The sequence below is a fragment of the Helianthus annuus genome, chromosome 17 (assembly GCF_002127325.2).
Source record: "Helianthus annuus cultivar XRQ/B chromosome 17, HanXRQr2.0-SUNRISE, whole genome shotgun sequence".
NCBI classification, from domain to species: domain Eukaryota; kingdom Viridiplantae; phylum Streptophyta; class Magnoliopsida; order Asterales; family Asteraceae; genus Helianthus; species Helianthus annuus.
In genome coordinates this window covers 25,958,485-25,985,651 of record NC_035449.2, presented here as the reverse complement: position 1 = coordinate 25,985,651, position 27,167 = coordinate 25,958,485, and the positions used below count along the sequence as shown (strand labels likewise).

General features: G+C 38.2%; 2 protein-coding genes and 1 long non-coding RNA gene across 3 annotated transcripts; 2 read left to right on the top strand and 1 right to left on the bottom strand.

Annotated features, from left to right (window-relative positions):
* The first annotated feature begins 653 nt into the window (after positions 1-653).
* On the top strand, positions 654-1,937 carry LOC110922230 (senescence-specific cysteine protease SAG39). Its single transcript, XM_022166540.2, has 2 exons — positions 654-1,113; positions 1,238-1,937. Exons 1-2 carry the CDS (start codon positions 681-683, stop codon positions 1,828-1,830), a joined length of 1,026 nt encoding a protein of 341 aa, XP_022022232.1. The 5' UTR covers positions 654-680; the 3' UTR covers positions 1,831-1,937.
* A 15,181-nt stretch (positions 1,938-17,118) lies between these two features.
* On the bottom strand, positions 17,119-18,457 carry LOC110921658 (fasciclin-like arabinogalactan protein 21). The gene has a single exon (XM_022166005.1). It carries the CDS (start codon positions 18,329-18,331, stop codon positions 17,291-17,293), a length of 1,041 nt encoding a protein of 346 aa, XP_022021697.1. The 5' UTR covers positions 18,332-18,457; the 3' UTR covers positions 17,119-17,290.
* Positions 18,458-24,246: 5,789 nt separating this feature from the next.
* On the top strand, positions 24,247-24,637 carry LOC118489148. The gene is made up of 2 exons (XR_004886443.1): positions 24,247-24,418; positions 24,501-24,637. It is a non-coding gene; the product is annotated as an uncharacterized LOC118489148 (long non-coding RNA).
* Positions 24,638-27,167: the final 2,530 nt, after the last annotated feature.

Below are 27,167 nucleotides of genomic sequence, written 5' to 3'. Positions count from 1 at the left end.
CTAATCGAATTGTAGTTGTATACTACGTGTGAAGTACGTTGCTACGTGTTTCGTTGGCTAAGTAGCGCAAACGAACATATCAATATCTTCTCCTACAAGTGGATCGAAATCGAGTGTAGTTTTTCCGGTTTATAAAGATCAATATGTACTTATGTTTTTCTTTAAGAGTTTTTTTCTCAACATTTAAGCATTTATCATCTTAGAAGACATGCGAAGCTAACTTAAAATATATGAAGTCCAAGAATTAATAGTAGAAGGTTACAACGGACAAATGCGTATAAACCATACTTAATTTTGATTTAGAGGAAACAGCTTATACATGCAAAAAACAATGTCAAGAGTATATTTTTTTAAGTTAACATAGATTCTATGTACATGTGAATAAAACAAAAGAGTGCACAACACAACATATTTAAAATAGAGCAATACGGTCCAAATTAGAAAAACCAAAGTTGCTTAGATTGATTAGAAACTAATCATCATTCTAAACAACATACAGAGTACGTTACTAGCTCACATTAATTTATATTTCAAAATCAGGCCATCTTGTCTTTCACGTACTTCCGTTTTGTTTACAAAAAGGGCCAACCCCTATTTCTATATAAAGCCAAGCCCAGGGTATACTAGAGTTCAATCCAACTCGTTTCTTTAAGCTCTCTCTTATAACTACTAGCTGCACTATGTCATCCAGAAACCGCACTTCCTTGGCTTGTTTGCTTTTGCTCCTCTTCTCGGCTTCTTTGCTTTCACATGTTGCGTCGCGCTTGCTCTCCGAAAACTCCAGCTATGAAAGCCACGAGCAATGGATGGCTCGCTATGGACGCACATACAAGGATGCTGCTGAGAAGGAACGACGTTCAAAGATTTTCCATGACAACGTCCAGTACATACAGTCATTCAACAACGCGATGAACAAAGGTTACAAACTAGCAGTCAACGAGTTTGCGGACCTTACCAATGAAGAGTTCAGAACAGCTAGGAACAGATTCAAGGCACATGAATGCTCCCCTTCAACCTCTGCTTTCAGGTATGAAAATGTTACAGCGGTTCCATCATCGATGGATTGGAGAAAGAAAGGTGCAGTGACGCCTGTTAAAGACCAAGGCCAATGTGGTAAGCTGAAATTATTTTGGGAATTTTTACAAATCTGACATGGTCCAAGTACTAGGATCATGAGGTTGTTATTAACAGAACCACATCTCATGCTTCTGACATCAATATTCATGATGATACGTAGGGTGTTGCTGGGCGTTTTCGGCTGTGGCAGCTATGGAAGGAATAACCCAACTGAAAACAGGTAAACTGGTGTCTCTATCTGAACAAGAGCTCGTGGACTGTGACACTAGCGGTGTAGATCAGGGATGCGAGGGTGGTCTTATGGACAATGCCTTTGATTTTATCGTAAACAATAAAGGCCTCACTACGGAGACCAACTACCCGTACAAAGGTGTTGATGGCACCTGCAACAGCAACGAGGCATCTAACCATGCCGCAGCAATTACTGGTCACGAAGATGTTCCTGCCAACAGCGAAAGTGCGCTGTTAAAAGCTGTGGCCAGTCAGCCCGTCTCAGTTGCTATTGATGCTAGTGGGTCAGACTTCCAGTTCTACTCCAGTGGTGTGTTTACAGGAGACTGTGGCACGGAACTGGACCATGGTGTTACTGCGGTTGGTTATGGGACTAGCGATGACGGGACTATGTATTGGTTGGTGAAGAACTCATGGGGAACAAGTTGGGGTCAAGAGGGGTACATCATGATGCAAAGAGATGTTGAGGCTAAAGAAGGTCTTTGTGGCATTGCCATGCAGGCTTCCTACCCCACTGCTTAATTTGAGAAAGAGCAGAAGTAATACTTATGTAATGTACAATGTATGTATATTATGTACTCTTAATTATTCAAGGAATTGAAAAGGAAACTACATGTTATAAATTCCAACTTTTATAAGCAAGGAAATCCCATCCTCGAAGTTTAAGTTAAGCATAATAAACGAGTACGTCAGGTTTAATATTCACAACTAACCATGAATAAGAAGGACAAGGTAAAAGAGGTAATTAATAAATTCTTTTCTCCTCTCCTTTTAAATGTTTCATTTGTAACCTTATTGTTATTTACTTGTTTTCAATTCTCCTTGAAGAATCACCTACACCAAATCATGTTCTCGTTATTTTAAGTTGAATGAAAGTAATGAGCCAACTAATTAGGACAAAGGAAGTTCAGAGTGAAAAGAAATAAAGGACGTAAAAGGTTCGTGAACCAGATTTTACAATACTTTGCCTGAAGATATCGAATTAAACTTTTAGATTTCTGTTGTTAAAGATAAAAGATAAATTTAATTATACACTGATTTTGTTAAAACAATTAGAAAGTAATTAAAAGATAAAGAATGAAAAAGGGAGAACATAGAAAGAAAAATAGTTGTAAAGAAACAAAAATACATTTATATTGTGTTTTACTCCAAATTAACAGCTAATAATTTTTTCTCTAGTGGTAAGCATGACACGTACAAACACGTAATGGTTGAATCGGCTGTGGAAACACATTTTGGGAAGGTTTCTTATCTTTTCGTTTAGTTGCAGCATACTCACCAAGAGTTATAGGAATTTGTTCCATATGATACTTCTCATCTTCGAACTCCGGTTCGGGAACTCATCAATCAACTTTTTACTTTTACTATCAGCAATTTTTTGTATCTAAGACTTACTGTAACCGAGTAACACCCTTTCAACGTCATCGGGGAAAGTGCGTCAAACACCACCCCACGAGGCGTTATCCGGTTGTGAGAGGGGGTGTGGTCTAACCTGCATGAAGAGGAAGGTTGATGTGATATGCGCCCCGCTCCAACATTAATATTTCTATTTTAGATGACGCCGTTTTAGACTATATATACATATTTAGCTGCAAACTTTTTTCCCACCTCTCTTTAAACTCTCTAATTCTTAACCATTCTTGGTTATAATTCATAAAACATGTCATTAAAAATCTTGAGTTATTGGTTTCGAGTTGACTTGAACAACCCTTACCATAAAAAATCCACCATATGGACACCACGAAAAACACCCAAAGTCAAAATCCGCCCAACCTATTCACTCCACAACTAGTAGCTATGTGGTATTATCACCCTAGTTTTGAATCCGAACCACCTCTCCGTATGTTTATTCAAAGTCAAAAGACTCAACCTTACACCCAATACACACATATCGTACTTAAACAAATATTAACACATAAATATCATATAAGGGCAAGTCAAGAAAGCATGTCACATCACTCACACATCACCAATATAAATATAAACACGTCAAGATCATAAAAAGGTGGCGGTCCATCTTCAACCAATTACGAAATCAAAGGGCAAAACGAGAGTCTCGATTGGAAAATAAAAGATTATTAGACCTTAGGGAACGAAAACCAATGCCTTTAGGCTCACGGTTCAGGGGTTTAACACGGATGGTATATCGAATTTGGAAAGATTATTAGACCTTAGGGAACGAAAACCAATGCCTTTAGGCTCACGGTTCAGGGGTTTAACACGGATGGTATATCGAATTTGGAAAAATATATAACGCGGCGCATCCTACGCGAAATGGAGGAGGACAACGACGAAGACGAATAGTGGTTTTTTAAAGCCTTTTCATATGTTTAATTATTTTATTTTATCTTTTATCTTTTGGTTTGTAACTTAATTTTTATTGTGCATTTTTTTAGATTTTAAATTCAATTGTACATTTTTTTAAAACAATTAATGGATTTTTTTTCATTTTATTTGTCTAAGTTAATTTAAAATAATAATAAGATTTATATATGATTTCAATAAAAAAGTAATGATTAAAAAATGATTGGGTGTGATTAAAACCGGTGAAATCAATACGGTGCACTTAAATATTTTAAAACAGAGTGATTAAGTGATTTGCCAGCCGTTTTATGACGCGAGAGTTAAAAATGTTGATACATGATTTGTGGACGCTACTCGGTTCGACGCGACTCAACGTGATTCGGTTTGAGCCACGACATTCCTCTGTCGTGTGCAACAACGAATGTAGGCCGATACATATCATTGGGCTAAAAGCAACTCGGCGAAACAAGACTTGGGCCTAAACTGTTTGGGCCAAAGCCCAAGTCGACGAAACATGTCTGTTTCATCGACCTTGATTCCGTTTCGTCATCTGCTTCTGTGTTTCGTCGAGCATTGCTTGTGTTTCGCCGACCTACTCTTGTTTCGTCATAGCTGGTGGTATAAATAGATCACAAGACAGACAGAAACATAAGAGAGAGGACACAAGTGTGTGAGAACAAGAGAGAACTGAGAGAGTTTACAGAGAGCATTTGTAAACCTTGCTTTGTAACTGTTTTCAAGTATTAATACAAGGGTGTTAATCATTGAATCTCTGTGTCTTGTATCTCTTGTTTCCTTATCTCTATCTCGGTTTGCCATCTCGGTTGGATTCCGCACAACCGGTTTGGTTTGTACACAAGGATTAGGCGACTAGTTCCTCCCCTAGCCGGACCTACAAGTGGTATCAGAGCCTTGGCTCTTCTCCTAGTTAAAACCGAGTGGTTTCGGGTGTTTTCCGGGTGTTTGAAGTGTGTGTTTTTCTTGGAAAATCTGCTTGAAATCTTGAAAAATCTACATACTTGGCTGAAAGTTCTTTTAAAAACCTTTTATTTCTCATTTTCACATGTTAAAAATTGGTTTTTAGTGAAGTTTCAAGCAAGAATTTGTGTTCGGAAATTTACGGTTCACCGGAAAACTCATATTTTTACCGGAAAACTCATTGTGTTCTTCACATCTTCAAATTGTTCTTGGTATTTTCAACTTTTTGATCTTGGTCAAAGAAAGTGTGAAAGTTGTTTGTGTCTGGAAAATTGTAATTTGATTAAAATATTACATCACCTTACTGGTTGGTAAGTTGGGCTTGGTGTGTAGCCGAAAGTTGTGTCTGCTGTGTCAGTAAGATAAGGTTAAGTTGAAAAGTTTACCTACTGACACCAACCTTTCTGAATCAGATCTCGACGAAACATACTTTTGTTTCGCCAAACTATCAACGACGAAACAGACTACTGATTCGTCATATATCTGTTTCATCATACCTTGGGCCTCAATCTGTTTTGTCATACATTGGGCTTTAATTTGCAGTTGGGCTGGTTTCGTCGATTGGGGAGCCCAAAAAGGAGCAATTATATTTCGTCGCCAATTCAGTTTCGTCGGATATTGTTTAGAGGTGTTTCGTCGGTTTCAAAACAAATCTAATTCGTCGCTGAATCAGTCTCGTCGGCATTTCTGTTTCGTCGACGAATCAAAGTCTGTTTCGTGGAATTTGTTTCATCGTGAGTGTTGTCAATTTTTAACAGAGGAGTTGTAAAAGTATTTTAATTGCCCGTTTCAAGTGATTTTATCGGGTATTCAGTCTTAAGTAATTAAAATGAACCCGGATTGGTGGGGTAATCCGTCTACGGCAGAAAGCAAGTATAGAAGTACGGGTTTGTCACCTTCGTGGGCCGAATCTCCCGCACCGATATCTTCACAAGCTAATCCAATTTCGACCGGTCAATGGGCATTTGTGTCGAATCAAACTCCAAGTATTCAAAGCATTCTCTTAAGCGAGAGCGAGACCGGAAGTTTAAATCGCCCACCGAAATTGATGCACATAAACGAATATCCTGGATGGGTTGATAGATTCCATACATACGTCCTTGGGCAAAACACGGAATTGTGGTTACGTTTTACCACAGATTTTGATCAAACTCTCGAGGTTGCCGCTTCAACCGCCGCCACGTTTGCCGATCTTTCGAAAGATCAGAAAAAGGCATATGATTTAGAAAAGAAGGCATATGCCATTCTCACTCAGGCGTTGAGCAAAGATATCTATCATCAATTTGTCAGCTTCAAAACGACAAAGCGATTATGGGATGCGTTGAAGACGAGAGGGGTGGGAAATGAAGCGACTCGCCAATTGCGGCACGACTTACTCAAGAAAGAGTTTGATGGCTTCACGTGCATGGAAAAGGAATCCTTGGGAGATTTGACTAGTCGGTTCTATCACTTGCTTACTGAATTGGGTAACTATGGGGTAGTGACAACTCCAGCTAAGGTAGTCACAAAGTTTGCAGATGCATTGCCACCTCAATGGAATAGCTTCTTGGAAATCCTGAAATATAATGGAGTGTTAGCTACGACAAACATTAATGACTTTGTTCAGTTGGAAAACAAAGATCAGGAAGAAACCCTAAAGGCGAAAAGGGTTCCAGTACCACATAATCCTGATATGTATTATGGAACTTCCAGTACTTCTTCTGCAAGACCCGTTTCATATGCTCCACTTCAAACGGCGTTTGTCACAAGTACAGATTTATATGGCAATCCGATACAGGTTCCTGTAAAGCCAGCTCCAACAACAGACTCGTATGGAAATCCTCTACCGCCAGCTCCACAACAACAAGTCTATCGGCCATCTACCGTAGCAACTGATCTATATGGGAATCCACTTCCTGTTCAACAACAAGCTTGTTATGGAAGCACATCCTCTGCTGGTCAGCCATCAAAGTCAAATACAGTACGGCTCGACACTTCAAGCTTTTCAAAAGTAAGTGTTGAAGTAGCTAAAGAACATATGGAGCTACTGAACACCTTGGTGAGCGCGTATTATAGGTTAGTAGAAGGTCAGATCGGAAACATCAATCTGACACAGGAAGATTATCAGCAGATTGATAAAGAGGAGATGGATTTGATGGACATCAAATGGGCTTTCGCAAGTGCTGTAAGGCGAGCAAAGGATTTCATGGGGAGAACTGGCAGAACCAGCTTGGAAAGCAAGAAAGACACCAAGTATGGGTTCGATAAACAGGCTGTCAAGTGCTTCAACTGTGGTGAACGGGGTCACTACAAGAGAGAATGTACAAAGCCAGCTCAGCATGGGAACTAGAATCCGTTCAGGAATCAAGGCAACCAACAGAATCAGAACAGGAATAACGAGCGTACGTTGATACCTGTCAACAACCCAAGTCAAGCGGGACCATCAAATGCCAACCAGGCTCTTGTGGTACAAGTAGATGAAGGTTGTGATTGGTCGATTCAGTTGGGAAATGATACTCCAGATGGAACAGCGTGTTTTGCTGAAGTTGTCAAGGATCTTAAACACGCTAGTGGTGGAGAATCTTCCACCAATGGTGATGAATCTTCTAAAGACGAAGACAGTTCCGGTTACAGTAGAAGCTCGGATGAAGAATCCTCAAACTCAGGTGATAATCAGTTGGATGACACGTCAAGTGTGTCAGTCGATGCAGATGTTGATGAGCTATTGGGAGAAGCTGCAGCAGGAAATCATAGGAGATCTATATTGGTGGATCAAGCTGCTTATTCTTCTTCTTCTCTCCATTCAGCCTTTATGGCTAATGTCGACAGTTCATCAAGTCAGGTATGTGTCGATGAACCTACTGTTGTTGATTGTGATAATTGTGCTAGCTTAATTGTTAAATGTGCTGATTTGGATGCAAATATGTCTGAGTTGCAAGGCAAACATGAGGCTTTAAAAGCTAATTTGTTTGACTTGCAAGACAAACATGTTTCATTGAATGCTAAGTGGTGTGACTTGCAAAGCAAACATGAGGCTTTGCAAAACAAGTATGATGTGACATTCATCCACAACCAAAAGTTGACAGTAGATCTTTCTAAATGCACAGAAGCCAACATGTTTTATGAAAACCATGAAAAAGAATTTAAATCAGTGATTGAAAAATTAAAGAAAGATAAAACTGAGCTGACGAAAATGGTTTCAAGAAAACAAACTGACATAAATTTGTATATCAATCGCCTTGAGATAATGCAAAAAGAGATGGCTTGTGTTAAAACTGAAAGTGAGGCGATCCAGCTAAAGTTAGACAGTTATTTAAGCTCTAGCTATGTGTTAGATCACATCATTGATGTTCAGAAAGAGAAAAAGGATGTCGCATGCATTGGATGTAAGAAATGTCCACCACCTGTTAGACACAATTATGATGCCATGCCTGATGAGGAGGATAGAACTTACTTTGAGCCATCTGTTCCTTTAGACATTGAGGAATTTGCGACCGGACTTGGATACAAGAAGGAAGTATCATCAGATTCGGATGTGTCAGCAGATACCTGTGTGTCTTCTGCTGAACCGAATCAGGATCCTCCAGTTGTAGTTGAGGATGCTGATTCTTCTGATGATGAATCTGATGATACTGATTCAGCAAAGTCTGATGCGGTAATCAAAGAAGAGGACATACCTCTTGAGAATCATATTCTGTGTGATCCTTCCGTGAAACCCGCTAAGACTATCTCAACCGAGTCCACGTCTGCAAAAGAGTCTGAGAGTGTGAATTTGCTGTACACTCTTGTTAGTGATGATAAAATTTATTCTGATAAAGATTTTCCAATTAAGAATGTAAATCAATCTTTAAGCGGTAAAGTTTTTGAAAATTCGACAAGTAAGTTCTTGGGAAAGACAGGATCACACGTTGTGGTAACACAGTGCCCTCCTATCCCAAAAGCCGAAGTCCGAAAACAATATGGCAATCAGAAATTACCGACAATGAAAAAGCAGCAAAATCATACCAAACCAAAAGGTAAATCAACGACTCAAGGTCAAAAGAAACAGAATCAGAAAAGGGACAAGAAGGTGAACTTTGTGAAATCAAAGGGAACGGACAAAATTGAAACTTTTGAGAACAAATCTAACTTAGATTTTGTTAAGGAAGCAAAAGTGTTGGAAAGAAATGAGCCAAACAGTTCAAAACCAAGTACCTCGGGATCACAAAGTTCATCATCAACAAGACAATCACATGTTACTTCGGGGTTTGTTGAACGAAGATCATGTTTTGAATGTGGTGAAATTGGGCATATCATTCGAAATTGTCCATATCTTCATAAGTTGAAAGCTAAAGTTGATGATCCCCGTGTACAAAATTACCAAAGGCGATCTGTTTCCTTAAAACAAGATCCCCGCCTTGTAAGAGAAAGGGAAAAGAAACATAAACGCCAACAAGTCAAGGTGATTGAGAAAGCACTTAAAACTGATGTGGTTCAAAAACAATCTGTTTCAGTTAAACCAGAAAGTTCAAAGTTTTCAAAAACTTCAAACAATCACGAAGTTAAGTTTTCAAACAATCAAACTGGTAAAACTCAACAGACATGGAAACCTAAAATGACCACAAATTCAGGGGGACCATCACAATTTCCTAACCATCAAAAAGTGGAAGTTATTATTGTTGATGAAAATGGAAGACCCAAGACCACAATGGCTTGGGTCCCCATCTCCAACTAATCAAGTGAGTTCATGTGCAGGGTGTTCCAGGAGGAACTATCAGTAGTCATTGGATTGTTGATAGTGGGGCATCCAGGCACATGTCAGGCGACATAAAGCTTCTCTACGACGTCAAATCTATTAGAGGAGGTTATGTTGCTTTTGCTGGAGATAAAGGAGGATATATTACTGGTGAAGGAATGATAACCAACGGGGTTGTAAGCTTTGACAAGATCAACTTTGTACAACAACTTGATCACAATCTTCTCAGCGTTTCACAAATCTGTGATAAACAGTTTTCAGTACACTTTGATGCAAATGGATGTTATGTGCTGAAACCCGGCTTCAAAATTCCAAAAGAATGGATTCTCTTATCAGCTCCAAGGATAAATGATTTGTATGTCCTTGATATGAGCCAAGCTATTACAACGTCTGCATAAGCAACCTGTTTCGTTTCCAAAGCCACGGAAAAAGACTCAATCTCTTGGCACAGGCGAATGGGTCACATTCACTTACGCAAAATGAATCATTTGGTGTCAAATGAATTAGTGAATGGTGTTCCTCTTAAAAACTTCCATCTTCAAGACGTCTGTGTTTCGTGCCAGAAAGGAAAACAAACGAAGAAGCGACACCCGACTAAGAAAATCAACACGGTGGCCGTTCAGCTTGAACGTTTGCACATGGATTTGTTCGGTCCTGCCAAGCATAAAAGCATTTGGAATGATCAATATTGTCTCGTGATAACTGATGATTATTCAAGATTTTCTTGGGTGGCGTTCATGGCACACAAGAGTGAAACTTTCGGTATTATCAAAAACTTGATCATTCAGATTGAGAATTTGTATAAGTTGAAAGTTAGACGGATACGCAGCGACAATGGTACTGAATTTAAAAATCATGCCATGGCGGAGTTTTGCACCTCAAAGGGTATTCTTCACGAATTTAGTGCAGCTTACACTCCTCAACAGAATGGCGTCGCTGAACGTAAGAACCGTACATTGATCGAGACTGCTAGGACGATGTTAGTAGAGTCACAATTGCCGATTCCCTTCTGGACTGAAGCTGTGGCCTCTGCATGTTACACGTTGAACCGAGTCCTTACAGTCAAAAGGCACAACAAGACCTGCTTTGAGCTTCTTAACAAACGGAAACCAGATTTGTCATACCTTGAACCGTTTGGAGCTCCGTGCACAATAACCGATCCTAATGGAAAGTTTGGGGCAAAAACAATTGAGGGATACTTTCTTGGGTATGCCACCCCGAACTTAAGAGTCTGGAAACTAGAGACTAAAAGGGTCAAGGAATGGTCTGAGGTCAGAGTACAAAGGCACACATTGCCAGTCAAATGTCCTGGTCAGCCTTGGATGTTTGAGTACGATGACTTTTTCAATTCGATCAATGTTGAAGCAGTTGAAGAAAATGCTGCAGCAAGGATGTTTTTTTGAGAGTGACAACGCAACAGATTCACCATTGGTTCGTCCAATTATTGTCAATCAAGAACCATCTTCAGTGAACAATAATGCTCTTGACAATGAGGATTTTCACGATGCTACCAAATTGAACGAATCTTCAGAGGATGAAGAATTTCTCGATGCAGATCAAGAAGCTCCAACAACAGCAGTTCATGGTACTTCAGAGGGTACACCTCCAGTGGACGCCCCTAGAACAGCTGAAGCTACTGCATCATCCTCTTCGTCAATTCCGGGTATTGAATTGGTTGTTGATCTCAATCTCAACAATCTGGGTACAAATATTCCAGTTCAAGATAATCCAGAAACAAGGATTCACAATACCCATCCTCAACAAAACATCATCGGAAATGTGCAGAGTGGCGTTTAAACAAGAAACATGTTGCGAAACAACAACAATGCAGGCTTGTATGCAGCTATTCGAGAATCTGGTCAACAAAACGATTGGTCTTTCGCGTGTTATGTCTCACAGGAAGAGCCAATAACTTGGTAAGAAGCTTTGAAAGATAACTCTTGGGTTGAAGCAATCCAGGAAGAACTGCAACAATTCCAGAAGCTTGGTGTCTGGAAACTCGTAGAGAAACCTGCTGGTTACAAGAAGATTGGTACCCGTTGGGTTTTCAAATGCAAAAAGGATGACCGTGGAGTCGTTATTCGGAACAAAGCAAGATTAGTCGTTCAAGGTTTTCGTCAGATTGAAGGGATCGACTACAACGAAGTTTATGCACCTGTTGCATGTCTGGAAGTTATTCGGATCTTTCTGGCTTATGCCTCATTCAAAGGATTCAAAGTTTACCAGATGGACGTCAAAAGTGCATTCTTACATGGTGTGGTTGAAGAAGAGGTGTACGTTGAACAGCCTCTAGGTTTTGAAGATCCTATCCATCCCGATCGGGTTTGGTTGCTCAACAAAGCTCTCTATGGTCTACATCAAGCACCGCGAGCTTGGTATGCAACCTTATCTAATTATCTGCTGGAGAATGGATTTCGCAGAGGTCTTATCGATTGTACTCTTTTCATCAAAGATCAAGATGGAGATCTTCTACTGGTACAGGTATACGTTGATGATATTATATTTGGTTCTACTAATGATGTTTTGTGTAGGAATTTCGAGCGTATTATGCAGGATAAATTCGAGATGAGTGCTATGGGGGAAATGACTTTCTTTTTGGGCCTACAAGTGCAACAAACTGAGTCTGGGATATTCATCCATTAGACTAAATATGTTGGTGACATCTTGAGCCGGTTCCAGATGTCTGATGCAACGCCCATCGGTACCCCATTGCAGCAAAATTACGGAATTAATCCAGACTTGAAGGGTGAAGCTGTTAGCCCCTCATACTATCGCGCGATGATCGGATCTCTTATGTACCTCACAGCATCAAGACCATATATAATGTACCCAACGTGCCTGCTTGCCAGATATCAAGTCAACCCGATGGCCTCACATCTTGCAGCTGTAAAAAGGATTTTTCGTTATTTGAAGGGTTGCCCTGACACCGGTCTATGGTACCCTAGGGATAATAACTTTGATTTGATCGCTTTCAGTGATTCTGATTTTGGCGGATGCAAAATCGACGGCAAATCCACAACGGCTGGATGTCAGTTTTTGGGAAATCGCCTAGTCACATGGCAGTGCAAGAAGCAGACGTGTGTAGCTACATCAACATGCGAAGCTGGATACATTGCTGCCTCAAGTTGTTGCTCCCAAGTCCTGTGGATCCAACAACAATTGCGCGACTACGGTTTTGAATTCCTAACTACTCCTATTTATGTTGATAATTCTGCTGCCTTACAGATCACTAGAAATCCTGTGCAGCATTCAAAGACCAAACACATCGAAATCAAATATCACTTCATACGTGATTGCTTTGATAAAAGGCTAATCGATGTTGTTAAGGTCCACACCGATGACCAACGTGCCGACCTTTTTACCAAAGCATTTGACAACTCAAGATTTGACTTTTTGTTATTGGTAAACGGCATTAAGGTCAAGCAAGAGTAAAACCAACATCAGAAAATCATTTTTGTAAATACCTTTGTGTTTTAAATTTATCTTAGTTTGTTGATTTTAGGGGGAGTAAATCCAAATTTGAAAATCTAAAAACATCGAAAAATTTCAAAAACACAAAAACAATAGAAAAACAAAAATGAGTTTCCTGGTGAGCAAAAGAGAAAATGATAGTACATCAGTGGTCTGTCCAAACCTCTTTAAACCTAAACTAAAAAAAATGATAAGCAACTCTATATAAGATGTATCGGTAGGCTCACAATCATTTTAAAGTGTGCAGGGTGACATAAACTTAAATCGACTGAAGATCAGGTGGGAACCATTCATTGGCATATGGTCTTAGTACCGAAATTTCGTTTGAGAGATTGCCGAGGTTCTGAGATATTCGGCCTTTATGCTGCTTATCATCTGGGTATCATGGTTGTATCTTTTACCGAAAAATAACGGGGACGCAAGTCTAGATCTTCCATGATACTATACATATGTGTATATATTGCATTCGACCTCAATAAGTGATCAACAATCACATGTCCAATCAAATAAGTGATAACATATCACATTTATCCGGGAGTCAAGTTCGTCTATCTGCTGTACGAAAGTACTGACCTGTTCACGGATTTGCTCCTGTGCCCTCATGCATATGAAAATCAAGTTCCTCATCAATAAGTGATTCTATCACATAGGGCTTGTTTTCAAATCAAAATAAGTGAGTTTCTCACATCATATACGGTCAAACAGATGATAGTCGGTATACTCACCGGTAAGATGAACCCTCGTGCATACCTTGATACGGGAATGTGTCGTGATGTGGATGAACACCGGTCGGTAAGTATAAATCATACACTAATCGTATCCCCTCGCCATGATTACATCTGATAAGTTGAGCTTATGTGGACAACAATACCGATAATTGTTATAGGATGCTTATCTAAATGTTAACTAATTGAACAAAAAGAGCGTTTTGACGTGACCGTACACTGATATGATTCTCTTACCCTCGAAACTCACAAAAAGAATGTCTGTAAATATTTATTTACTGCTTTCAGTTTCTGCATCTTTGTATATATTTATTTATTGCTTTCCGTCTTTACATTTAAAAAATGAAAATACCAAAAAGATTTTAGGTGTGTTTTAATATAAACTTTATAAAATCCAAAAAGATTTTATTTCTATCTTATTTTCGATTGTACGATGTTGGAGCTCGAGTCTTCGTTACCTGAAACCTGATTGAAAACCAAATCGACTAAATCTTCATAAACGGTCGAAATTTGCAAGTTTTGAAAGTTAAAAACTAAAATCGATAAATTTGATAAACTTTCAAACTGTCGGACGGTAGTTGATTGAACAATGGTCACATGTGTTTCATTTGTTTATGTTAATTATATTCCAAGCAGTTTTTCTCATTACGCGTTTAGATATCTTGCATGTGCAGATGCTAAAGGCGAAGAGAACATGTTCTATGACAAGCTTTGGAATAAAGACACGACATGGAGGCACTCAAAAGATAAAGATGATCGAGTTGCCGCTGACCATCATCAACACCACAAGGATCTAAAAAGTTGAAGACCAAAAGATTCACGAGCATAACTCAAAGGAGAGCTTATCTTAAGGGGGAGTTTGTTAACACACTTCCTACATGAAAAGGGGAGTTTGTTGATACACTTTCTACTTACGACACGTGAAGACCTTGAAGATCCTCCGACATAGAAGACATGGACGACGAATCTCACGAGTAGCGTCCAAGGGGGAGTTTGTTGATACATGATTTGTGGACGCGACTCGGGTCGACGCGACTCAACGTGATTCGGTTTGAGCCACGACATTCCTCCGTCGTGTGCAACAACGAATGTAGGCTGATACATATCATTGGGCTAAAAGCAACTCGGCGAAACAAGACTTGGGCCTAAACTGTTTGGGCCAAAGCCCAAGTCGATGAAACATGTTGGATGTCGACGAAACATGTCTGTTTCGTCGACCTTGATTCCGTTTCGTCATCTGCTTTTGTGTTTCGTCGAGCATTGCTTGTGTTTCGCCGACCTACTCTTGTTTCGTCATAGCTGGGGGTATAAATAGATCACAAGACAGACAGAAACATAAGAGAGAGGACACAAGTGTGTGAGAATAAGAGAGAACTGAGAGAGTTTACAGAGAGCATTTGTAAACCTTGCTTTGTAACTGTTTTCAAGTATTAATACAAGGGTGTTAATCATTGAATCTCCGTGTCTTGTATCTCTTGTTTCCTTATCTCTATCTCGGTTTGCCATCTCGGTTGGATTCCGCACAACCGGTTTGGTTTGTACACAAGGATTAGGCGACTAGATCCTCCCCTAGCCGGACCTACAAAAAAAACAAACCATTACACTTAGTCTGATGAGTTTTCTAGTTTAACGTTAGGGGTGTTAAAACCGGTGCCGAACAACTAGCTCTAGAATGGAACATTATACAAGGTAAAGTAGCATTTATGAAGAAATTAACATCTAACACGTTTTTCTCTACCTGTAAACATGGACATGAACGACACTATATAGTCAAGGAGGGTGTTTCGACTATACGTCCTTCAAAATTCCTTTAAATTTTTTAGACCTTATGGATCAAGGAACCAACGAGTGCCCACAAAGAGCCTCTTAGCTGAATTTAGTAAGTTGAACCTTGGTCATAGACTCGATTACACTTCTCAAAGGTCAAAAACAACACCCCTGTTGTACGTACGAGTTAATTATTTAATATCCACTTTTTCAACTTTAAGAATCCAAACCCTAATCGAATTGTAGTTGTATACTACGTGTGAAGTACGTTGCTACGTGTTTCGTTGGCTAAATAGCGCAAACGAACATATCAAACGGTCGTGCCTATTGATTAACGGGTCAAATCCGCTAATAGTTTTTGACAAAAAGTAGTTTACTTTTTATAATAACTAGAATTATCACCCGCCGCAATGCGGCGGGGATTCGTTAGTTATATATTATATTAGATGAAAGTCAAATGTTTCTTATATTACTGCGAACCTATGTGTAAAACATAGAAAAGAATAACTAAGTTGATCTCTGACCCGCGCGTTGCGACAGTCTTATCAAATGGGGGAAAATAGACGTTCTACAACAGGCATGTAAAACGGGATAAATAGATGAAAAAACGTTGAACGCCACACGCACATTATGGCGTGTTAGCTCAGAAAATTTAGAACGAAACGTTAAACGGAAAACTTGCGAAAGATGAAAAGTATAAATGACCAAAGTTGAAAGTTAAAAAGTGTTGGGGTTAAATTACAAATGATGAAAAGCTTTGGGTTAAAAGTAAAAAAAATAAAAATAAAAGGTGTTAAATTGCAAAAGATAGAAACTTTTGAGTTATAAATGAAAAATCAAACTAATAAAACGGTTTAAATTACCAAAGAATGAAATTTTAGACTTAAACGGCCAAAGATTGAAACTTTAGGGTTAGAAAGGAAAAAATCTATTTTTTTAAATCTCCCAAAGCCAATGGTACAACTACCATATGTAGTTGCTTATTAATAAGGTTTTAATTAATTTTAGAACGAAACGTTAAACGGAAAACTTGCGAAAGATGAAAAGTATAAATGACCAAAGTTGAAAGTTAAAACGTGTTGGGCTTAAATTGCAAATGATGAAAAGATTTTGGTTAAAAGTAAAAAATAAAAGGGGTTAAATTGTAAAAGATAGAAACTTTTGAATTATAAGTGAAAAATCAAACTAATCAAAGGGTTTAAGTTATCAAAGAAAGAATGAAACTCTAGACTTAAATTTGCCAAAGATTGAAACTTTAGGATTATTAAGGAAAAATCCATTTTTTTTTTTTTTTTTTGAAAAACTCTCAAAACCAATGGTACAACTATCATATGCATAAAGGAGTTGGTTATTAATAAGGTTTTAATTTTAATTTAATTAGTTTGTACATGTGATTTTGGATGTTTTATGTATTAAAACTTCCCTATGTGTTCGTATAATTTGCAGTTCGTCAAACAATAACAGTAACATCCATCAAACAATGCATCCAAAACTCAAGTGGCACTATTACTTCAACACATGCTTCAAGATCAAAATTGTGAGGTATTCTATGAAATTGTGATGGTTTAGTTGTGAGGTATTCTTTAAATATTGCAATGTTGTCATGTTCAGTGATCACATGGCAGCATGATTGACAAATTATAAGTAAAAAAAAAAAAACAAAGTTTTTCTATGATTTAATTTTTAGAGGCACTCTTTGATGTCTCACTAATACATCTGCCCAAACATGTAATTTTTGTTCTCATGGTGATTAACAATTACAATATTTTGTTATACATAATGTGCTTTTTAGAGTTAAAGATTGATTATACCAAGCGACTAACTTAAACAACGTTACATTGGCGGAGTTTATAACTCGAGGAAGTCGGTTTTGCTATATTACTACGTTAAAGTACCCGTCTACCGGACGGGTATAGAACTAGTTAGGATATTGTCACAAATTGAAAAGAGAACGAACATAGGAAATCAAGATTCAAAGAAAACACTTCCAAAAACTTCTAAGAAACTATACAAACACTAACATTTATGTAGACAATCTAGCATCCCCATCCATGGCAAACGCTCGAGCTATCCCATGAACAACGAAACTCCTCGACGACAACAAATCTGGCGACGTTACCTCTACTCGGTTGATCGAAAGCAACTCATCCGAAACACTAACAACAGTTCCAGTAATCTCAATCTCTCTACCAGGACACAATGTCGCGATAGACGCCCCTCGAGACATAGACACCAAATGTTTAAAAGAATACTTCTTTGGCACAACATGAGCCCTCATGAACTTAGGCACCATAGGTGCCGGTACCTCCATCACTTCAATAACCGGAGGCGCAAATATCGTCATCGAATGCAAATCAGGGTGATCTTTAACAATCCCATCAAGCACATTGTACAACCAAAATGCAAAGGGTGTGAACCCATTCAAACTCAAGAATTTCACCACCATTTTCCATTCAGCCTTGATCTTTATGAAATCCACTTTAGTTACTTGACTTTGATTGATCATAGTGCATATGGGTAACTCATTGATTTCTGGGAAACGTTTAAACGAAGCGAACGGGCCGCTAACGCCATGAATGGCGACCGATTGGTCGACAAACATATCGGGTATGGTGATTAAGACATTATTGATTTCAAGAAGGCGGTTTTTTTCGTCTTTTTTAGTGATGGAGATCTTCTGTTGTTGGAACAATGTAGAGAAACATGTGTTCAAGGGTTTTTGAAAGAGGTCTTGAAGGGTGAACTTGTTGGGTGAGATGTGGTAAGTGATGAGTTCGATGGTCATGTATGGTGGGATTGAGAGGTTTGAGATGGCGGAATCGGGGATGGCGAAGATGGTGGATTCAGGTGTGGAGAGGAAGAGGTTAGGGGAGATGTGGATGAGGTTGGCGAGGAAGGTGAAGCCGTTGGATCGGAGGAATTGGGCGGCGTTTGACGGGAGGTCAAGTGGTGGTGGTGGGTGGTGGTGGTGGCGGTGGTAGTTGATGATGATGGGTAGGAAGCCGGTGGCTATGGCGGCGAGGAGTATGGTGGTAATGATGAAGAATTGGGTTTTTCCACCCATGGTGTAGGGAGAATTGCGGTTTTTGAAACAAGAAGTGTGTAACGGTTTTTGGTGATGAGGTTAACGGTTTTGATGAAGAGGTTGAGTTGAAGGTGGGTAGTTGGTTGATGAATTGATTAGTTTTCGTTTTAGTCCTTTTAGTTTCGGTTATGTCACTTTTTGGTCCCATCTGATCTTCTTGTATCCACCTTACGGGGGTGGGGGTGGGGGTGGGGGTGGTCATCACTCATCACTCACAACATCTAATCAAGTTCCGCCATCTCATCAACCATTTTTCCATCACTCAGGGGAGGGGGTGGTTCACTAGTGATAGAATTTATCACTCACAAGCACCAATCAAGTTTCGCCATGTCATCGACCATTTTTCCATCACTCACAACCTTTTTTAGTGGGGGTCGTCATCACTCATCACCACACCCAACAATTTCCCCCCAACCAACAAATACCCTCCCAAAACAAATGATTAACGCGTGATACAGATAACGAAAATTTGATTTCGTTGAACATTAACGCGTGATACTTGTTGCAGGCGGTGGATATAACACGTGATGGGTTCTGGCCGTGATATTATAACGGACGAGCCCGCCTCCTCTCACAACCTTTTTTGGTGGCAATGGTTATCACTCACAACCTTTTTTTATGGCACAAGCCCATCACTTGTTGATTTTATCACGAATACATTCCATCACTCGTTGAATAGTTGGTGGCGGTGGGAATTTCACCAAGTTCCATGCGTGGAACTTTTCATCACGCACAAAATATGTAACCACCCAGAGTCCCCTTATATAGTCATATATACCATCTTTTTTCGTGTATCAACAATTAAGTCTACTTTTTTAACGACAATTTTTTTTTTTTTTTTTGGTCGTGCCCCTACGTGATAAAAATGTGATATCTGAAAAGCGAAGAGTTTGTTAACTTGAAGTTACCTTTACCAGTACATTAATAGGACTTAATGGTTCAAGGGAATATGTAATGACAAACGTGTATTTGCTATAAAATGTGAATCCGATGAAACTTTTCGATTCAAACCAATATTTATCTAAAGCCTCGTAGATTTGTACTAGTTGCACCAAATACATGATGTTTGTATGAGAACTACATTCTTATTGACTAGTTGATTTTTTATATTTATGTTTAATACATTTTGAAAAAAAAAAACAAACAAACAAACAGTGATATAATAAATATGGGTACAATGTTGGATATAAGCTGCAACATACAGCTACCTCATCATAATAAGTCGCTAGCCACTCTCCGACGATCAAATCAATGTGTAAAGTTATATATTTTAAGTGATATATCATATACATGCATATAATAAGTTTTATGTGGGTTTGATTCCGACGATGAAATCAATGTGTAAACTCATTTGTGGCAAAGTGGTAGAGGGGTTTGGGTTCTTCAATGGAGATCCAAGTTTAATCCTTATTTGTGTTACTTTGGAGGATTAGGCAACGATAGATAGCGCCTAACCTCCTTGCAGAGATGTCAGGCTTTATCTTGAGCCCACCCGGGTTTTTGTCCCATCGTGTGTTATGCCAGAGAGTTCTACTCTTGTGGTGGCACAACAACTGTCAAGTGACACCCAGCGGTATGGTTTCCCGAGAAAACGCCCAAGCCAAACTCTGAAGCCAGCGTGGGCCTGATAAAGACAACATAGTCTCGTCTGGTCGAAGTGCGACAACGGAGCTCTCCAATTTATAAAGTGCGATAGTCTAATACAAGAAAGTCGTAATTATTTTTAAATGCTATATCATAAAAAAATATATATGTTGATCTCTTTTTAAATGATATAATATACATGCATATAGTAAGTTTTATGTGGGTTTGATAAGCTCGTTGGGCCGAACTTATCTAGGCCCAAGTCTAGACGTTATGTCCAAATGTCCAATCCAGAGGATACGTTATCAACCTACAAACTTGCATGTAAGGTTGTGTCATATCTAACACTATTGAGCCTAGAGTTAAGTTGGAGTATGGAGATAACTCGTTAGAAAGATTCTAAAGTCGAACCCTCAGGACCATCTCTGACGGTTAAGTAGTAATAGAGTTTTAGGACACTGTAATGGAGTGATAAAAATTGTTGTTGGATGAAAAGCAAGAGGGAGAGAAGCAAACGCAGGGGTGAAAACAAGTTGAGCCATTTGTAAACTACTCGAGACCGGTTTACTAAAAACTCGAAGTCGATGGAATCTAAACATGTGCAAGCCCAAGCCCGAGCACAAGCTTATATGCCAGAACTCATTTAATAAGTAATCTTAAGCTTCACATATCAAGCTTGACTAAGCTATGATACTTAAACGAACTTATTATTTATATGATTTTTGTTTAATCTATTAAATATGGTTACATAATACTATTTGTTATATATACAATTCTGATCAAATGAGTCTTGCCCAAGCTCAACTCAATATTGACAACTATTCACGATCCAAGTTCGAGCTTTTGAAATAGAGCTCTAACGAGTCCAGCTCAAGTTTAGCCGAACTCAGGTGGCCAGTGGCCGGGTGCCATTCTATAGAAATGGGAATGTGGCTTGGATTAGGCCCAGTAAACACAACTTGCATATGCCCAACCCAGATGTTAAGCCTAATTCAGGAGATACCTAAAGACTCAAAAATAATAATGGTAATCAGATACAATTGTTTGTGTCTCACCAGATGTGGATCTATAACATGTCGGAGTCTAGTTGATTCAGTGGTAATTATCCTCCTCGTTAAACTAAAAGGAGAAAGATTTCAACAGATGTCCGTCTTAGACCGTGGGGTATGGTGGGGCGAGGGTTTGGGGCATGGTTGTAAAACAAGGTTTCCAAGGCCGAGTACTCCCCGAGTAGTCGCTACAAGGTAGGCTGCCGAGGCGACTTTCTTCGACTCCGCCTAATTACTAGGAGTCGGTCAAACGCGGTCAAACTCGGCCAAAATTGGATCTAGTAGGTCAACTCGGGCCTAGTTTGACTTAAATAATAATAAAACATAATTTCTATGTCTATTATATTAAAGAATGAATATCATTTTCACGTATTTTGTTATAAATATTAGTAAATTTATGTTATTTGACATATATTTAATCTCCAAAAAGTAATTTCTTTGTAATTTTACATGTCCGAGTACTCCCCGAGTACTCTCCGCCTAGACCGAGTACTCTCAACTCCCCAGTCTACCGACTAGGGAGCGCCTAGCGACTTTTGCAACCATGGTTTGGGGTATAGGTTGACACGTGTAATTTCAAAACTCAATTCACAAACCCACTTTGGATGGGGTATGGTGGGCGTGGCTTGGCTGGCGTGGCCAAGCCACATCAGATTTTTTTAATATATATATAAATATTTATAACCATTAAAAACTACATAAACATACAAAATAATTATTAAAATAAACATACAAAATAATTATCAAAATAAAAAACTATCATTCTTCGTCGTCTTCGTCGGTTTCGAACCCAGGAATCGTTGAAACATGATCCACTAAATCAGATCGAAGGTTGTGATGTATATCCCTTGACTTGATCAAAAATTCATTTGCCGCTTTATCTTCGTCTGTTACGTTACCTGGTTGTGTTTTATGTGTTTGATATTGTTTGAGGAAAATGTTAAATATGGTAACGTATTTATAAAGGAAAAAAAATTTAAAAACATGCCCACAACGGCTAGGCCAACGGCTAGTTTGAATTGGCCATTCACACCCCGCCATGTCAGCTTGCTTCCCCGCCCCACGCCCGGCTTGAAACCCAAGCCCCAAGGGCCACGCCCCAACCCAAGCCCACCCGGGTTGGTGGCTTGGGCGTTTTCCCCCAACTCACGCCCCAACCCAAGCCCCATACCCCATAGTCTTATCAGCGGGAACAATGACGTGTTAAGCAGTGATTGTTATTCTAAAAATGATGACTGTACTAAAACCAATTTGATAATCATGTCTACTTAAAGAGCTTGACCAAATGTAACGACTCTTTTATCTACTTGTTGCTCTACGTGAATGTCCGGTTCATCCTTACTATAAACAAAGTTGAATTTGGTAGATTTAAGTCATTGTTCAAAAGCGAGTTGGAGATCAAAGGATTTCGATACAATAAAAAAATAATTTGCGCATGGAAATCACTAGGAGCCCACTAGGTCACGGGTGACACAAATTAATAATTAACAAATAAACTTTATAAAGAAAAAAATCAAATACAAATGTCGTTATTATACAAAATGTACGAACAGAGTGAAAAGGTAAAAAAACGCAGTGGTATTTTCGTAATTATTTACTCGTAGAGTAATTATCAAAATTATCCTACAAATGATCTTGTAGGGTAATTTTGATCTTATAAGATAATTTTGTAAAATATATTCTTGTAGGGTAATTTTGATCTTGTAAAGTATCATAATTATTTTACAAAGAGTTAAATGCCCGGATAGTCCCTATGGTTTGGCATTTTTTCACCTTTAGTCCCTAACTTTTCTAAAATTACCTCTATAGTTCCCCACTTTTCAATTTTCGTTCCCGGATAGTCCCTGAAACGGATGGAGGTTAGTTTTATCAGTTAAGTTGGTGTAAAATGACTATAATGCCCTTAATATAAAAAATAACTATTAAGTCATTAAAATAAAATCTATACTATATAATAAAGAAATCTCTTTAAGGACACTTGTTATCATATTAGGCCATCTCTTATAGATAATTATAATTTTAGTTTAATCTCTTCTAATTAATTATAAATAACCATCCTACTAAATATTATTTAGTTTAATATCTTATATTATAAATAAATATATTTTTAAAGTGTTATGTTAAAAGTAATTTTACTTTATTGATAACTATCGATTGGAAGAAGAGTATGATAACTGAGATGAAAAAACAAATTTGGGATAATCGTTGTTTATTATCTCAATTATAATTGATGTTACAAATTATATATATATTTTTGAATGGCAAATTTAACTGTCCGATAATAAAGAAATAAAATAATAACATATTTAAAATCATTGTCGCTGTAAATCAGTATTTCAATAAAGAAAAATATTTATCCCAAAACACTATGAGTAAGACCATGCGTAATGGGCGTCATAAGGGCATGAAATAGTTTGATAACGCCCAGCGCCACCTTTGAGCGTTATAGGGACATGAAGAGGAATGAGCATTTCTAAAATAATGTCCAAAGAAGAGAAAAAAATGGAATGTATTGAATGAAATGGCCATTAAGAGGCATTACCTGTTACCCATTTTTTTGAAGGGACGTTCTGATGTTGATGTGCAGAAAAATGCCCCTTAGACCATGCGTAATGGTTAATGCCTTCTAAAAGACAATTTTTCGCTACATCAACATTATAACACCTCCCCTTAATAACCTAGGTTCAAACTCTAGATATATAATAAAATTAATTAAGTTATATATCTTCATGAAATAAAAAATATATATATATATATGTTTCAAACTTTTGTGGTTTTACATCATTTTCAAAAGTTATTTTAATAACTACACTACATTACAAAAAGAAACATAAATTAACTCTATTAGTTATTACTAAGGGTGTTCACAGCTTGATTTAAAACCGTTAAACCGATCAAACTGGTCATCATTTTGATTTCACGATCGGGTTTGTTATTAACTTTCGGTTTATTTATTAAGTTTATTAATTTTTTATTTTATATAAATTTATTCAACCTGTATAATACATGAGTTTCTTAAGGATATAACTTTTTTATAATTTAATATATAAATTACATTTATTCAACCGTGTAATAAACAAGACTTTTAAAGATATATTGTTTTATGATTTAGTATTTAGTATATAAATTACATTTATTTAACCCGTTTAATACACGGGGTTCTAACCTATTAATTAATATATTAATCCAGGTGGGGCCTACGTGTTTATTATAACCTATTCCTCTCCTTTCAAAAAAAAAAACCTATTCCTCCTTTCTCTCTCTCTCTCTCTCTCTCTCTCTATCTCTCTCTCTCTCTCTCTCTCGTTCACTATACCCACCAACATCAACTACACCCACCACTACCCTCCACCGGAGAACCACCACCACCACCGCCTACCGCCTCCAATCTTCGCCTCTTCAGCCAATCAACCACCACTTAATCCGAGTGAATGTGCGTATAGATGAAAGGTAAGCTTATGTTTAAAACTGCACACTAAAAATTGACTATATTTGGTTATTTATGGATCTGACAGGTGGATGGTATTTGAGATTTTGACAAACCCAGCTAGAGCTGTCCCTGCCCAAGAGAAATTTATCAAGTTTCTAGAAGATATTAGATATGCACCTATGAAGGCAGCCACATCTGGTTTTGTCCTCTTAAAAGACCTTCGCCTAACGGAACCAGGAGTCTTGGCTCTAACAGACGCACCCACATCAACCACCACAGGTGCAACTGCTACTACACAACTCACCAACTCACCATCCATTGCCCCACTCACCAACTCACCAATCTTTTGAAAAATCCTACGCATAATTGCTGCAATTAGGGTGTTCAGATCGGTTGTGCGATTGTTACGGTGGTTTGCAGGTGCAATTAGGGGTTTGATGTGGTGGTTTGTTGGTGCAATTACGGTGGTTTGAACGTGAACAATGATTGGCGATGGGGGGTTGTTGTAGTGGTGGTTGTTAGTGGAGATGGTTGGTCGGAATGGTGCGTGTAGCGGTGAAGGAGGTGTTGTCTTGGAGGTTGTGGTGGTTGACGGAATGAAGTTGAATCGTGGGGTTTTTAGCAGTGGTGGTGTGTGGAGGAGACATGGGGTGTCGGCATGGTGGTGGATGGCGGAGGCCGGCAGAGGTTAGGGCTGAACGGCGGGGTGGGTGGATTGTGGTGGGGAGATATCATGAAGAAGATCAGTGGGGTTAGGGTGGGGCCCACTTGAAATAATAAATATTAAATTGATTTTCGTATTGTGTTTAATCTATTTTTGTTTTATATAAAGGGTAATTAGGTCATTTTACATTCACTTAACACAAAAAACTAACCCCTATCCGCGTCAGAGACTATCCGTGAACAAAATTACAAAAGTTGGGGACTATAGCTGTAATTTTAGAAAGTTTGGGACTAAAGGTGAAAATGGAGCAAACCACAGGGACTATCCGGGCATTTTTCTCTTCTACAAATGATCTTGTATCGTAATTTTGATCTTGTAAGATAATTTTCTTGTAAGGTAATTTTGTAGAGTATCATAATTACTCTAAAAGTGTGTATCAAAATTACTCTGCAAGTTTAAAAATTACCCTACAAGAACACTTTACAAAATTATCCTATAAGATCAAAATTACCCTATAAGAACATTTTACAACATTATCCTACAAGATCAAAATTACCCTGTTTGTACGTGAACTGAACTCATCAAACTAAAACGAACTTGTCATTGGTAAGTAAAACAAAATCAATTAAATAAATAAATTGTATAACTTTTTTAGCGAAAAATTTGGATGACCTTACAAGCTACTGGAGTATCATTGTGTTACCAACATAATCAACATAATCATCTGATTATATCCATCACTACAATACACTTATTCAAAATAAACCCCAATAAAACTAAGAGAAACCCAATAAATTGTATAACTTTCATTTCGAGTATATAATCAATAAATTGTATAACTTTCATTCCGAGTATATAATGATCTATTATCTACACTGTACTCATTAAAGTAACAAAAAAATTGGATTCAGAAATACAAATTTCCTGTGTATACTGTATAGTAGTGACATATTCAATATTATTCAGTGTTGGTCGTCCCTTCTCCGAGTAACCCGAATGTAGCAATAAACCGCCGCGAAAGTAACAGTAAGGAGACCGCCGATGATAACTCCGCCGCCGGCAACAGACTCCGACGAGTGATGACCCTTTTCCGTATGCACCGCCTGCTCATCACTTTCACCCACCGGCGACCCCACCGGCGCTAAAGAAGGTGACTCCGGTAGCTCTGTTTTAAGTGACTCGTGGATGGGTCTGCCGGCAGTTGATCGGGAAATCAAGATTCCGGCGAACAAGAAGCATAATAAAATAGATTTAAAGTGACCCATGTGGAGATTTTTTTAAAAAGCGTGTTAATTTTGTTGCTGAGAAATGGGGGAAATGTTGTTGAGTATAAATAGATGGTGGGTGGTGTTCGAGAAGGTTCACCGGTGATTCAGTAATGGAGGTGAAAGTGGGGTCTACACTGTGGTTACCAGTGTGATTCAAGCTGTTATTCTCCAAATGTCACGATCACTATTAAAATCACTCGTTTTAGACTTTGATGCTTCTTTAATGTAATGTAATTTTTAATATTTTTGAGGGTTTTTAAATGTAATTTTTAATATTTTTTTTCTAGAAATAAAGATTTACGCTTTTAGTGGTTTTACCTTTTAGGATTTAATGGCAGTTAATTAAATTTAATGATAATATAAAAGGGTGTTAATATTCACACAAGTGATGGACCCAATGAATATTTTCAAGTGATGCAAGTGAGGGGTTTAACCGAATTTTCATGAAGTGCGATCGGGAATTTACCCTATAAAATACACTACCAGCTCACTCAACCCTCTACCTAGGTCCGACCCTGATTCACACACTACTCCTCTCTATATTTCTCTATATATACATAGATATATAAAGAGAGAAATAAAGTGAAAAAGATATGTAAATAAGATATAGAGGTGTGCGAATAAGATGACCCTTTACTATGTATATGTCAAAGAAATCGTAAGTATACCTCAATTTTCATATTTTTAAAAATAAGATTGGTGTTTCATTGGCAAAGATAAATTCTTTAAGAACATCTAGTTTTAGAGGTTTATAGACGATTGAATTAAAGAAATTATCAGTTCTATAAATACTTTTATACTTTTATTACATTTTATGGTA

Bases quoted from the DNA above. Each gene is read 5' to 3' on its own strand.
- LOC110922230 (XM_022166540.2), top strand. From the start codon at position 681: ATGTCATCCAGAAACCGCACTTCCTTGGCTTGTTTGCTTTTGCTCCTC. The intron at 1,114-1,237 runs GTAAGCTGAAAT...GATGATACGTAG, and splicing joins TAAAGACCAAGGCCAATGTG to GGTGTTGCTGGGCGTTTTCG.
- LOC110921658 (XM_022166005.1), bottom strand. From the start codon at position 18,331: ATGGGTGGAAAAACCCAATTCTTCATCATTACCACCATACTCCTCGCC.